Source organism: Acomys russatus, chromosome 19, assembly GCF_903995435.1.
Source record: "Acomys russatus chromosome 19, mAcoRus1.1, whole genome shotgun sequence".
Lineage (NCBI taxonomy): Eukaryota > Metazoa > Chordata > Mammalia > Rodentia > Muridae > Acomys > Acomys russatus.
The window spans coordinates 28,994,438-29,009,596 of record NC_067155.1 but is presented as its reverse complement, the minus strand read 5'-3'; the positions used below and the strand labels follow the sequence as shown (position 1 = coordinate 29,009,596).

General features: G+C 43.8%; 1 protein-coding gene across 1 annotated transcript; it reads left to right on the top strand.

Moving 5' to 3' along the window:
* Positions 1-1,219: 1,219 nt before the first annotated feature.
* LOC127203945 (zinc finger protein 431-like) lies at positions 1,220-9,146 on the top strand. Its single transcript, XM_051162878.1, has 4 exons — positions 1,220-1,272; positions 5,375-5,501; positions 5,703-5,763; positions 7,386-9,146. The coding sequence occupies exons 1-4, from the start codon at positions 1,270-1,272 to the stop codon at positions 8,857-8,859; spliced, it is 1,665 nt and encodes a 554-aa protein (XP_051018835.1). The 5' UTR covers positions 1,220-1,269; the 3' UTR covers positions 8,860-9,146.
* Positions 9,147-15,159: the final 6,013 nt, after the last annotated feature.

Below are 15,159 nucleotides of genomic sequence, written 5' to 3'. Positions count from 1 at the left end.
ATGGATGGTTTTATTTTACCATTTGCTGAAAGCTCTAGGATCAGCGGGGACGTGGTGGTGCACACCTGTGGTCTCAACCCGCGAGGAGGCAGAGGCAGACAGATCACTGTGAGTTTGAGGCCAGCTTGGCCTACAGAGTGAGTCCAGGACAGGCAAAGCTACACCGAGAAACCCTTGCTCGGGGAAAAAAAAAAAATCTAAAAAAAAAAAAAAAAAAAAAAAAGAAGGAAGGAAGGATGCTCTTGGATAGAGGTGTGTATTAGGGACGAGCCGTACCTCTTTACAATAAAGAGAAAGCACAATTAGAAACAGATATTTCCAGGACACAATTTTAGGGTTCACAGTGTGGTCAAATACCCTGCTATATGGATTCTTCAACTTTCCATTAGTAGACACTCATGGTTGAACTAGTTGGACCACAGCCTGTCAGCCTCTAATAAACCCTCTTTCTACACCCTTAGATCAATCCTATCAGTTCTGTGCATCTCGACAGCCTTTAACAGTACAGCTGTGTTCTTTTTCACCTTCCCACCGAGGAAGGTGTTTCTGCTAACAATAGTCCTCCACAGTGTTTGTCATCTGTCAACTGCTTTCTTCCCAGATTTGTCTCACATCTACCAGGTGAAAAGTAGCTGCAGTTTACCTGAAACTGGCATGAAGTCAAAAAATGAAAATCTTGTTTCCTATAATCTCTTTTTAATAGTTACTGTTCTGGGCCATCTTCCACTTGTGGGACAGATTGGTAACTCCACGGCGAGTTGAGTGATGAGCTTTACAAGCTATCCTTCCCCGGATCCCAGGAGGAGGAAAGCCTCTTAATTGCTGTGGTGAAGTGAAGCTCAGGCAAGCTCTGATGTTCTGATGTGGGGAGAGCAGGGCCAGAGCCAAAGAAGGGGGAGGAGCGAGCGGCTGAGCGGCCAGAGCTGGAGTGCTGGGTCCTCCGCTGGGCTGGGTGGGAAGCCGTTGATGGCGAGTCTCTGCACCTCTGCAAAAGGTCTTGCCCTGAACTAGAAACATAGGTCAGGAACTTCTGTGTCTTGTCTTTTCAGCTCACTCTACCTTTAAGGGAGGTGTTCCTGTCAATCAAGACACATTAACCAATCAGAGCCTCCAGGCGGACCTGCCCGCCAGAGGAGGAGTGTTCTTCCGGGTTCCGTGAGGCGGGTTCAGCTCCGTTGCTGAGCAGGCTTGATTGGTTCCGAGTGACGCGCTCTGAGCACAGCTGCTGAGTGCTGTGAGGAGAGCTCTGGCAAGCTCTGAAGCCCCGACATGGTGAGCGCAGGGCCACTGCACACAGCGGGGAGGAGCAGGCATCTGAGCAGCGGGGGGCTGGTGCGCTGGGTCTTTCCCTGGGGCTCCCTGGTAAACAGCGGCCAGGTAGAGCCCCTAGTGAGAACCTAGTCAGTTCCTGGACCAGGTGATAGGCTCTGCCTAACTTTGATTTGAGGGCTGCACTTCGCAAAGCATTTGCAGCTGGGGCTTGTGTGTAGAAACATCCTTGGAAGGATTTTAGACTCGGACTAGCTTAGAAAGTTCTGCCCTTAACATTTAACACTTAGGTGTGAGATCCATTTGGAGTTAATTTTGTGGAGGCTGTAAAAGGCCTCTCCTGTGGTGGGTAGCACCCCAATATTAAGCTGCGATGTAGAAGAGTAGAATTGATGCTGTAAAGGATTTACCATCGCCTAGGAAACAGTAAGTGACACCAAGTAGAATTTAGCTGAGGGAGGACTGCTCTACAGCACCCCACAGATGAGCAGTGTGCTAACCCGGCCTGTTAGAGATTAGGATGCTAGGATACACAGGTTTGCTCACCAGGATTATCCAGGAATTTAGCCACAAACCATGACAAAGGAGACAGCTCTGATGCCCATGTAGCTCCTGGGCCCATGCAAGCCTGCTCCTGCTCCACCTCTCTATGGTCAGTCAGCACTGTGGAAGTTGTCCTCTGCAATGCAGCCCAGCTGTCAGTTTTCAGACAGCGGCTCCCTCTCCTTAGCATCATCCTGGGCTGTTCAGGGATATCCATGGGGCCTCTTGAGGCAGCAGCTCGGCTGACTGTAACCCAGTCCCACCACGGAAGCCCTGCCTGGCTACACAGGATGGCCAGGCCAGACTCCATCTCCTCCAGGACCAGGAGTCTTCACTAAGGTCACCCTCACAGAGTCCAGGGAAATGGCCTGTGCACCAAGTTTCTACACTACGCCCCAAATGCACTGCACTGTCTCCAGCTCCCCACCTGATCCCTCCCACTCCTGTCCCCATTTACCACCAATCCACCCACAGACTCTCTCCTATTTCCCCTCTCCGGAAGTGTCCATGTTGGCCTCTTTAGTCTTCCTCTTTACATGTCCTCTAGGGCTGTGGAGTGAAGCTCAGTTAGTTACCGAATAGCTGATGTTTATTTCCAAGTGAATGAATACCATATTTGTCTTTCTGGGTCCTGGTTACCTCACTTAGGGTCTTTTTTTTTTTTTTTTTTTTTTTTTCTCCGGTTGCATCCATTTTCCTGTAAATATCATGGTGTCTTTTAATGTCATTTTTAACAGCAGTGTAATTTGCATGCTAGATTGGCAAAAGCAAGCGAGCTTCCTGGAGGCAGCCCCCTCATATTTGCATGGCTGATGAATAAATGCATCACTGTGTAGGCAAAGCCCAGGGATTTGGCCTGTAGCCTGCTTGTTGCTGATAACTTGCCTTTCCGTGCTTGTCATTACTGTGTCCCTCATATAAACCTGGCGGGGATAGAGGCCCCCTCTCTGCCTATTGCTCTTTGTATTCGGGAAATTTCCTGCAGAATCTTAGGAAGATGATTTTATAATTCCTGATGATGATTTCTGAGTTGATTCAGGTAATTTCTACCCTCCTGCCAATTAGCTAAAAGCCCTGTGAACCACATGAATTACAGCAAGAAAAAAACCAAAGTTAAGACAATTAATGATCAAGGAAATGCATTCATTCTAGGTTTAGTCCAAGTAATGAGGCCCATGAAATGCCGTGTGAGTGTAAAAACACAGAATAGTTAGCTCTTCAAGACAAGGCAGACACCTGTTTCTTGTTAAAAACATTGACATAAAAACTTGCTTTGAACACATAATGTACAACTTTTGAAATTAGAAAAGATAAAACTTCTGCTTTGAACACATAATGAGCATATGGACAAAGCCACTGCTTTCACTTAAACAAAATTGTCTAGCTAGAAACACTTCTAAGGAAAGAAATTAAGATCAATAACTTACCACACCTCCCTTTTTGTGTAACAATTATATCTATTCTTTTTTTTTTTTTTTTTTTGTATCTTTTCTTGAATAATTGTTTTTTTTACATACCTCATGTATCAGACACCTGCCATGGAGAGATGCATATAGGGAGTGGAAGAGACCAAACAGAGATGCATGAGAAGTGGCAGGGATGGGGCCATCAGCCCTTGGAAACTGAAGCTCCAGGATTTGGCGTTTCCCCTAATGGGTTTCCTGCCATGGTCCAGTGTCACCATTACCTTCTGTTGGAATAGAAAGGGGTGTTGTGGACCACTGTATGTTGGAAAGATACTCAACTTGTTTTGTGAGTTTACAAAATGTGGCCGTCATGAGATTGACTTGAGTGTCAGAAGAGACTTTGGACGTTTGAACAGTGTTGGGGCTGTTGCGGCGTTAGGACCACTGAAGTTAGACTAACCGCATTTTCATCATGGGATGACCGTGACCTATAGAGCGCAGGCTCAGAATGTAGAGGGTGGACTCAGAAAGCTGTCAGAGAGGATGCTGTCTTTGAACACTCGTCTCTCCTTTGTGGCTTTCTTTGGGGAACTTATGGAAGTTATGTAGCTGGAGCCTTTCTAGATTCCTCACTGGGGATGGGATTTGAGTGTCTGTAGATTCAATCAACTTCCTGTTCTTGGTGTCTACTGGGCTGTGGTTAAACCTGACCAGTCAGCTTCCTTCTCCTGCTGTCATGCCTTCCCCGTTCTAAATCACCATCATTAAATCACATAGGATACAGTAGAGGTAACTGCTCTTTGGTGCTAAGCAATTGCTATTCAATGCTAGCCCGTTGGTTGTTATTTTTAATTTTGTCACTTTTGTTTCTGCATTTGAAGACAAAGTTTCTCTGTGTACCCTGATTTTCCTGGATGTATGTAGACCAGGCAGGCATTGAATTTAAGAGATCTATCTGACTCTGGCTCCAGAGTGCTGGGAATATATGTCGGCCATCATGCCTGCCTTTTTTGTTTGTTTGTTTGTTTGTTTGTTTGCTGTTGTCTGGAGCTTCACTCACATCTTGAATTTTGAAATTTAGCTGAGGAATATATGCTTCTTCTCAGAATGGCGTGCATTCATGATATTAGTGCTGCCTGAGCCTTCTGAGTTATTGGATTGCAGGTGTGTTACATTCTTCCTGCATGTTGTGTTTGTTTTGATTTTTTTTGAGTGAATGAATATGCGTACTTTGCCTATATGCATGAATGTGCCCCGCATGTGTGCCTGGTCCTTACAGTAGTCAGAAGGTGGCCTCAGAACTCCTGAACTTGCTGTGATAGATAACTGTCAGCCCCCGGAAGGACCGGTAACTGAGCTCAATTATATTCAAGAACAGCAGCAGCTCTTCACTGCTGAGCCATCTCTTCTGCCCTATGCTGATTATTTATGATGAACATTTATATTGGTAATATTTTCATCTTTCCACTTGTCCCTTTTATACACACATTCCCTTCTAGTAAGAGCTTATTCCTGTTACAGTTTAAACTGGGGCACTTCTGGCTTCCTCAATGTGAATACAGAACTAACATGAATGTATACATTTTTAAAAGAACTTTTACTGAAAACCTCTGAGTTTTTCTATCTTGTTTGGTTGTCTCAGGAGTCGGGGTTTTAATATGTACCTCTGGCTCTTCAGGCTGGCATTCAACTCAATAAGATATACCTGCCCCCCCCCCAAAAAATAAATAAATAAAAAATAAAAATAAACAAAACAAAACAAAACAAAAAAAAGATACACCTGCCTCTGCCTCCTGAGTGTTGGCACCATCCACTGAGTTTGTCCATGATATTTTGTAGTTAGTAATTGTTCATATAGTTTATCTGACATGTGCTCAGTACTATTGATGTGTTTGCTTGTATCACTCTCTCTTTATGTCTGTTGATTGGCATTTCTCTGTCCAGGCTATATCTTATTCAAAGTGTGCAGAATTGACAGAGATGAACCTCATTATTCAGTTTCCTTCTAAAATTACTTGGTGATTACATTAGAAATTGTATGTCAGGAAATAAGTGGCGGAAGCACCAGAATTATATGAATATATTAACAATGAAGTGTCCTGTTGCAGTGTTATGAGTATCATGCTTTCTCTTTACACATGTATGGGATATTTTAGGATTCACTGACCTATGAAGATGTGCATGTGAACTTCACTCAGGAAGAGTGGGCTTTGCTGGATCCTTCTCAGAAGAGTCTCTACATAGATGTGATGCTGGAGACCTGCAAGAACTTCACTGCTATAGGTACGACTGTGAATTTACTTTGTGTTTTAAAACAAGGGGCAAACTGTTTCTTGGTTATTAATGCTCTGCTGCAATTTCAATTGAGAACAAGGAAATGAGGTGAATAAATAAGGCCTGGCTATAAGGTTCACTGATGATAGTAACTTAAATGTTGTGTAATTTCCAGTAATATATCATATATTTTCTGGTACTGTATTTTAGGCTTCATTTGGGAAGGCCACAATACTGATGAACATTGCCAAAGTTCTAGAAGACACGGAAGGTAATTTTCATGTGGAAGCTGATACAAATAAGCCTCTGACGAAATCTTAATATGTCCTGGAAGTTTCTAAGTGTAAAACAGCACTATTTTTAAGTGTATTGATGATTATTAAATTTGAGAATACCATGTACCTAAATGGGAGGAGTGTGATATCTGTTAGTCATTCCTCTAAGAAGGGACACAAGGAAGGAATGCCTGGACAGATCTCACCATGTGAGACATAGCCCCATAGAGCTATGCTGTAGAGCTGTAATCTGTTTATCCTGTACCACTCAGATGTTATAAAGGCATACACATTGAACGTCCGATGAGTATATATCCAAAGCCTTCTATTAAACAACTAGTTCTTGCTAAAGCTGTCATTGCTTATATACTGGAAGTAATGCTGCTAAGTTTAGTGAGGGAGGAGTTTATGAGACTCAAGAATGCTGTTGTGGAGAAACCTTAATCTCTATCGCACATGTGTACGAGGAACAAAAAGACAAAATGTGTGATGTAGTGTGGAAGCCTTTCATGTTATTATTGTTTTAGTAGGAATTGCATATGTTTCTGTAGGCTTTGGTCTTTTTAAAACCTACTTTATTTGAGGCTCTTTAATGACTCAACCTCCCTCCAACTCACTTACCGTAGATAGGAGACAAAGGAGGATAATGGGGACGATGGAAGTAGAAGACCTTTTTAGACTTAGTTGGTTGGAGCAATTCAACACTTCGTCTAGGATTTTCAACATCGAACACAGCAACAGGAGCAAGCACTCAAGGGAACAACGGCAGACACGACAGCCTCTTTGAAGTCTTTTCCTGACTGTGTCTCCCTAGGAATGTTGTGATCAGGAGCAATGAACAGCCAAGTGAAGTAAAGCGCTGCAAAAGCCCAAAGCCCAGCCTCTGGTTTCATCTTCTATTTGCCTCCACTCTGAGTCTATACCAGGATGTTTATCAGCTGGCAAAGACCATGCCCAAGCTTATCATCTGGCAAAGACCAGGCAAGGGGCAGCTCCCTTTCTAGCAGGCAAAAGTCACACGCCTTCACACAGTCTGTTTTATATCACATACTTGGGGCCAAACAAAGATAAGTCTACATGTACTATATGTCACAGTGGATGCATTAGAAGCTATGTAGGAGTCCCAACTGTGTGTAGAATTTCTGAATGCAATACAAGTTTACAATGACTTGGTTTTCCAATTTGGTTGAGAATGCATGCACAAACTCACACTAGAATATCCCTGAGTACCAGGAGTGTGGAAATTCTTCTGTCTGACCTGGTTCACCTTGCAAATGTAAGATGACTCACACTATAGGACAATTCATGAATGAAATCAGAGTGGTAAAGCTTTGAGCTCTTTCAGATCTCTTCAGATACATGTAAAAGCTGATACAGAAAAGGGATGGCATAAATGTGAGCAGTGTAAAAAATGCTCTTACCATCACAGGTATCTTCGAAGACGAAAAACAAACCATAAGGAAGGGTAACTCTACGAATGTAGACAAAGTAATAAACCCTTAAGATCAGATTCCTGTTTACAATTAGAACAAGTTGTAAAATTAATTCATACAGATAAAAATGTTCCTCAGTGTAATGACTGTGGCAAAACGTTCACATGTGCCAATTATCTTTGCAGGCATGAAAGAGGTCATACTGGAGAGAAACCCTATGAATGTAACCAGTGTGGGAAAGCCTTTGCATTTCATAGTTATCTTCAAAGACATGAAAAGATTCATACTGGAGAGAAACCCTATGGATGTGATCAATGTGGAAAAGCATATTCAGAACTCTGGATTCTCCAAAAACATAAAAGAAAACATACTGGAGAGAAACCCTATGACTATAACCAATATGGGAAAGCCTTTGCATTTCATAGTGATTTTCAAAGGCATGAAAAAAATGATAGGGGAGAAAAACCCTATGGATGTGATCAGTGTGGTAGATCCTATACAGAACTTAAGAGTCTCCAAATACATAAGAGAACACATACCCGAGATAAACCCTATGAATGTAATCAATGTGGTAAAACGTTTGCATTTCATAGTGACCTTCAAAGGCATGAGAAATTTCATAGTGGAGAGAAACCCTATAGATGTGATCAGTGTGGAAAAGCATATTCAAAACTCTGCAATCTCCAAAAACATAAAATAACACATACTGGAAAGAAACGCTATGAATGTAACCAATGTGGTAAAGCCTTTGCACTCCATAGTTATCTTCAAAGGCATGAAAAAACTCATACTGGAGAGAAACCCTATGTATGTGATCAATGTGGTAGAGCCTTTTCACAAAACATTAATCTCAGAATACATGAAAGAACACATTCTGGGGAGAAACCCTATACATGTAGCCAATGTGATAAAGCCTTTGCATGTAATAGTTATCTTCAAAGACATAAAAAAAGTCATACTGGAGAGAAACCCTATGTGTGTGATCAGTGTGATAAGGCCTATACAGAACTCAGGAATCTCCGAAAACATAAAAGAACACATGTTACAGAGAAGCCCTATGAATGTAACCAATGTGGGAAAGCCTTTGCATTTCATAGTGATTTTCAAAGGCATGAAAAAAATCATAGTGGAGAAAAACCCTATGGATGTGATCAGTGTGGAAAAGCCTATACCGAACTTAAGAGTCTCCAAATACATAAGAGAACACATACCCGAGAGAAGCCCTATAAATGTAATCACTGTGGTAAAACGTTTGCATTTCACTGTGATCTTCAAAGGCATGAGAAAATTCATACTGGAGAGAAACCCTATGGATGTGATCAGTGTGGAAAAGCATATTCAGAACTCTGGAAGCTCCAAAAACATAAAATAGCACATTCTGAAGAGAAACCCTATGAATGTAATCAGTGTAGCAAAGGCTTTGCATGTAATAGTGGTCTTCAAAGGCATAAAAAGATTCATACTGGAGAGAAACCCTATGGTTGTGACCAATGTGGTAAAGCTTTTTCACAACTCTGCAATCTCCAAAAACACCAAAGAACACACACGGTAGAGAAACCCTATGGATGTAACCAATGTGGTAAAGCCTCTGCACAACACAGTCAGCTTAAAAAGCATGAAAGAAATCACACTGGGGAGAAACCCTGTGAATGTATTTAATATGGTGAAACCTTTGCACACTTCTATAGTCTTCATCATCATGAAGGACTTCATACTGGAGAGAAACCCTATGAATGGAAGCAATGTGGTAAAACCTTGTCCATCCCAGTCATCTCTGAATGCAGTAAAGAGCACATCCCTGAGATAAATTTTAAATGCCCTCCATGCGGTAAAGCCTTTGTGTTACTGGGTCCTCTTAGATCCAAACCCAACTCCAGGCCCATGCAGATGACAAGGATTTGGTGTAATCAAGTCACTGCTCATCTATCAGGAATGCAGAACAGACTTGAGAGTGCAACCGTAGGCCCCCCCTGCCACGCTTGCCCACCCTCAGCCAAAGAATGGAGGAAGAAAATATGGTACATTTACACAGTGGAATACTCCTCAGCCATTACAAACAAGGACACCATGAACCCAGCAGACAAATGGATGGAACTAGAAATATCCTGGGTGAGGTAACCAGACCCAGAAAGACACACATGGTATGTACTCCCTTATAAGTGGATATTAGCCATAAAGTCTAGGATACCCATGCCACAATCTACTACCCAAAGAAGCTATAGGACAAGGAAGGCCCAAGTGACGATGCTTGCATCTCACTCAGAAGGGTAGATGAAGTAAGTAGACATCTGAAGTAGATGGAGGGAGAGAACTGGGTGGGAGGGGTAGTCAGGTGGGGGCAGGTTCAGGGGAAGAGCTGGGACAGAGAACAGAAATCAGTGGAGGGTGGCGGTTTGGCTGCCAAAGTCCATCTTTGGACATCTAGGGGAGAGTCTTGGGACGGGACCCAGAATTCAGAGTTTGCTTTATCTCTTAGGTCACCTGCCAAGCTGATGGCTCAGGCAACTGGTCCCCACAGATGATTGAAAGAACTAGAAAGAGGGGAGGGAGCCAAGGCTTCCTTCTCTCAGGGCTGCCTATGCTACTGTTAATGAGAAGAACTTAAACTGACCACTTTTTTCCTGCTGTGAAAATAGCTCCTAGCCAAAAACTGCAGCCTAGTGTAAAGGGAAAAAACTCTCTGATCTGGAGAGTATCTCCTGTGCAGGAGCAGGCCTCTGCTGAGAGATCTGCAGGCTAAAGTAAACTTCGGCTTTCTTATCTTAGAAGGCTGGTGGTAAAGGCCTGAGTTTACTAACTTATTTGTGAATCTGCAGGGAATAAGAAATAAGAGATAGAAAATAGACCATTCACACACACCAGCACTCGAGAGCGAAAATGGATAAGGCGAATCCCCAACAGATTTTATCGTCCTGGTCACCTTTCTTATACCCTGCGCAAAAGCTCTCCATGTCAGAGAAAGACTTACCTCATAGTCAAAAAGATTTATCACTGAGACAGATAAAACTGTTACAATGGGATGGATTTTAGTGATTATGTATTTCAGTACTAACCTGCAGGCATAAGGTTAATGTGCAGTGCTTATTTCTGTACTCGCCATATCTGGTTGCAATCCTTTATTCTGAGAATCTCCTGTCTCATTGTTGTGTAAACTTTCCTACCCAACTGTCTCCTGATATGCCAATAAAGCAGTTTATAGCCAATTGCTGAGCAGCAGCAGAGAATTGGGCTGGACTTCCTGCCAGCCATGGGAGGAGGAGTTAAAGGGATAAGTAGGGGGATCAGCCAGAGTATTCAGCCAATGGGTCCAGGAAAAATCAGAAGGAACTGGAGCGGGAACTCTGCAAAGTATCTCTGGGACACACAGGGGGAATGCCAAATTAGTTTAGAGGGTTAAGAATAGAGCAGTAACTGCTCAGTTATTGTGTTGTGAAACCTGTTATTAAACAATTACAAAGAGTCACAATTATTTGTGTGATAGCTGGATAAAAGAGGAAAAAAAACCACAGGTTTTAAAAACAGCAATATTTTGGTGTAGCAAGATGGCTCAAACTACATAGGAAATGAAACTACAGGGCAGTTTCTTACTTCTGTTCATCAGGAGAGTAACTGCAGCTTCTAAGGCAGGAGATCACAGCTTCCTGATTACACAGACCCCATGCAAGGCCTCCAACAGGCTGCAGAGAAAGAAAATTGATACTGCAGAGAGGCAGTTCTTTTAGGAAGTCCTTGATGAGAAAAAAGAAAGTGTCTCTTTAGGACAAGCAAGCTTCTCAAAGCCGGAATGTCCTAGCTAAGGAAGGACACTAAATCCTTTGGGAAGGGGCTGTGGAGCAAACACTTATGGCCCCAATAAGTTCTCTGAGTGAGGGAGGGAGGGGTGAGGGTCTCTTGAGAGTATTAAAACAAAAAAGCCTTTCCCTTGAAGCAGGAGCCAGAGACAGGCTGAGCAGACTTGGGCATCTGAACTGGTAAGGTCTCCATGGGAGGGTGGGTCTAAGAAAGTAAAGTCTTTAGGAAGAAGTTTTGAGATTAAGGAATTGATTAATTTCTGTTGAAAATGGAGAAAGACACAGTGACACGGTACTTCTGGATTCAATTTCAGTTTCTCTTAGCGTACAAATAATTTTTTCAGTGACACAGTTTCATTTTTCTCCTTTTTGGAAGAGATGAGAATAAGACAGATTGGAAAAAGAAGAGACTGAGTCATCAGATGCTAAATTACAGGTCATAGAACAAAGCTTGGAAGGATCTTTGAACCAAAATAGGGAACCTTAAAGAAATCCAATCTGGAACTTACACTAACACCAAAAGAGGTAGTTAAAGATGAGGATTTCACAATGGCTTGAAGAAATTGCAGGATGGCAGCCCACTGAGATAACTGTGTAGAAAGACTTTGGCTATAGGCCAACATGGTCAGCCTAGACCTTGTATGTGTATTTTCTTGGTTCAATTATAGATGAAAGTCTATATGCAGACCAGGCGTGGTGGCGCACTCTTTGATCCCAGCACTCAGGAGGCAGAGGCAGGTGGATCGCTGTGAGTTCGAGGCCAGCCTGGTCTACAAAGCGAGTCCAGGACAGCCAAGGCTACACAGAGAAACCCTGTCTTGAAAAGCCAAAAAAGGAAGGAAGGAAGGAAGGAAGGAAGGAAGGAAGGAAGACAGTCTATATGTTGAAATAGAAGTGCAAATCGGTGTTGTCCTGGATCAAGGTTATACAGTGGCTTGTGTGCTCCGTTTTTACAGAATTTGGAGAACTAACATATACACCATGCCATAAGTTAATATTCACAATTACAATGGGCTTTTGCCTTAAGTTCTGGACTGCATGATTCTAAAGTTACACATTTGTTAGAGATGGTGACTGTCTTGGAGATGCCGCTGCAAATTGGGGCTGATGGTGCTTCAGCAAGCATATGCACTGTAATACAACAGTTTTTTTTTAAGACATATGACATGAAACCTGTAACATATAATGTTAGCCGTATAAGTCAAACAATTATGAAAAGATCTAGTAATACTTTTAAAAAGGTGATCATAAGACAGAAGGGGAATATAATATCTTCCCAAAATAGATTGGTTTGTTTGTTTTTTTACCAAGAAATAATGCTGTTTATTTCCATCTCAAAGCACAGTCATTCAATTAGTCACCTCCCCTCTGGGGCAGTCCTTAGGTTGTTCCACCAGAGAGCCATCTCCTCTGCTCCACTCTGAGAAATGGCCTACTCCCTAGGGCATCCTATCGTCTTTTCTCTTCCTATGCTTTGTCATCTCCTTTTAAATTCGACTCCTTCCCTTCCACCCTCTTTTCTTCTGTGCTTCACTTCCTCAGCCCTGTTTCTTGCCTCCCTCCTCTTGTCTTTTCTCCCCTTCTCATACAGAAGTCTCCCCCTTCTACCCTTTCTCTTCAGTTTTGATTCTCCCTGGCTTCTCCCATTTCAACCTTGTAGTCCCCAGGGCGCTCCGTCTTCACGCCTGTCACGCGCTCCGTCTTCACGCCTGTCAGTGCTCTCATACCTTAGCTTCTCTCTGCGGCTTCCACTGTGCCTCCCCTGCCCCAGTTCTGTCCCTTTCTTGTTTTCTGTCCTGGCGGACTCTACACCACTCCTCATGCAGTTCTTCACCAGAGCAGTGTCCTTTCAATGTGCTCTGGCCATTAGCACTTCCCACAGGTGTGGCTCCAGGATCTCTGAGATCATAGCCATCATCCCCTAGGATGTAGAGGAAGAGGGCCAAGTAGAGGTCCTTAGATGACTCAGGAGATGACTAGAAAGGCTGAAGTGGCCTGTTGGGCATGAGCCCTATTATCTTTGGGGTCAAAGAACATGTTCCTGACCTCCATATGGAGGGTAGCAGGCAGGGGTGCAGATTTTTAATTTTTTAAAATGAGACAAGTAGCATACCTGCCAAGATGCACTGGACTTTAGAAAAAACTACTGAATTAGATGAGCATATAAAGGTGATAATTCCAAAATGGAAGACAGGAAATGTGTTGCCTTGGGGAGGAGAATATGCTCTTGTCTCAAGAGGAAACAAAGGCTAGCTATTCCATCCAAACCGATGAAGATCAGATTTGACAGGGGGAGACCTCCCGATGATCTTGGCTGAAGACAGAAGGAAAGAAATCAAGAAGACCAAACAAGACAGGCAACATAATTTGTTGATCCTGCCACATGGGAACAGCTGTGATATGAACATGTCTCTAGCCAGAACTTCAGCTATACATGGCCAATAAATCTTTGGCTACAAATTCTTCAGGATTTGTCATGCCATTCTTTTAATGGCATAGATAAAATTTTATTTTACAGGGAGCCATCTTTAATTGAACTGTGCTGGGGGGTGGGGTGTGCCAAGATCGCGGTGATGAAGACGCATGCTGCCTGATTTGCAGGGAAGAGACCACAGACGCTAACTGGACCCACGGACCGCGGGTGCTGTGGATAACTACTTGAGAGAGATCCACACAGTACTGACCACGGATTAGTCAGAACTCTGGTCATCCCGCACCCCAGGAGAGATGACAGACTAGTCCCACAGAGCCCAGAAAGGACCCAGATTGTAAGTGACGAGCGCTGAGCAGCAGCGTTGCTTGGCGTGCCAACTCAGTATTTGGGACTGAATCTGTGCCTCAAACCTCCTGGACTAGGGAAACCTACATGGAACGGGTGAATTGGGGCTTCAGACCCCCCCACACCCAACCCACACAGGCTCATAGAAAGCCTAGGTGCCATTAGGGCACCCAGTCGGCGGTGGGTACGGTCCCAGCCCTATGTGCCCTGAGAAGAAAATGTGATGGCCTTGCCTTGTGGGAGAACTCAGTATTTGGGATGGAATTTGCAGTGGCAGTACTTCAAACCCCCTGGACTAGGAAAGTCTACAGGGAACAGGTGGCTTGGGGCCTTAGACCCCCCCAACTCTGGCCCCATGCAAGCCCACAGAAGGCCTACGCGCCATTCGGGCACCAAGTCAGCTGTGGTACAGTCCCCATCTATTGGGTGCTCTGAGAAGGAAACTCTATAGAGGGCAATTCAGCCCCCAGAGCCTGGTCTGGAACCCGCCTTCAAGTTACAAGCTGCTGAAGTCAGGGACACATAGCCACAGCGGCGTGATCTCAGACCAGAGATGCTGCCAGGAGTCAAGGACTGCAACAGCCCTGTGAACAGGGCTGGGCAGAAAACAGCTAGTCCCAGAGAACTAATCTGGCGCAACTGGTCACAACTGTCCCAGCCTAGCGAGGTTCCACACCCTAGCTGGGATTCTCACACTCTTGAGAGTAACTTGGCAGGTCAGAGAAGATAGAGCAAATATCTAGCTAACCAACAACAATCAGAAGGCAGTAGCTGCTCTCTCCCTGGCAGGCAGAACCTAGGCCCCACTACCTGGTTGGAGCAGGCAGAAACCTAAATAACTTCTAGGGGTTCAGGCACTGTAGGGTAATGTGAGCCTAGGACCCAAAGCCTCAGGGCCTGAGTTCAGGATATTCAAAGCCCAGCCAAACATAGGAAAGCCTGCTCTACATACTCTACCTCAAACTGATATTGGAGCTGCAGAGCACCAGCACCTACCTCAGCTGACCCAGTGGGGAACCCAGGGTGTGGAGCAAAGCCTTCAGGAACCAAAACCCAGACGCCTGCCTCTCTCAGGGAATAGTTCTCTGACCACCACGAGCCAAGGACCTCGACTTACGATTACCAACATACTGCTCTCAACAATCAGTGAAGGACCCCAGAAGATACCTCCCAATATCAGACAGAGCAAAATGACTAAAGACCAGCATAGAAACATGAACAACAAAGCCTCAAACAATATGGCATCTCCAGATCCCAGCTATCCCAAAGAAAGCAACCTGGAGATCTCAAGCACAATTGAAATACAAAAAAAAAAAAAAAAAAAAAAAAGACCTCAAATCTCTAGTAATGAATATGATAGTGGAGGAAAGAAATAAAATCTGTAAACAA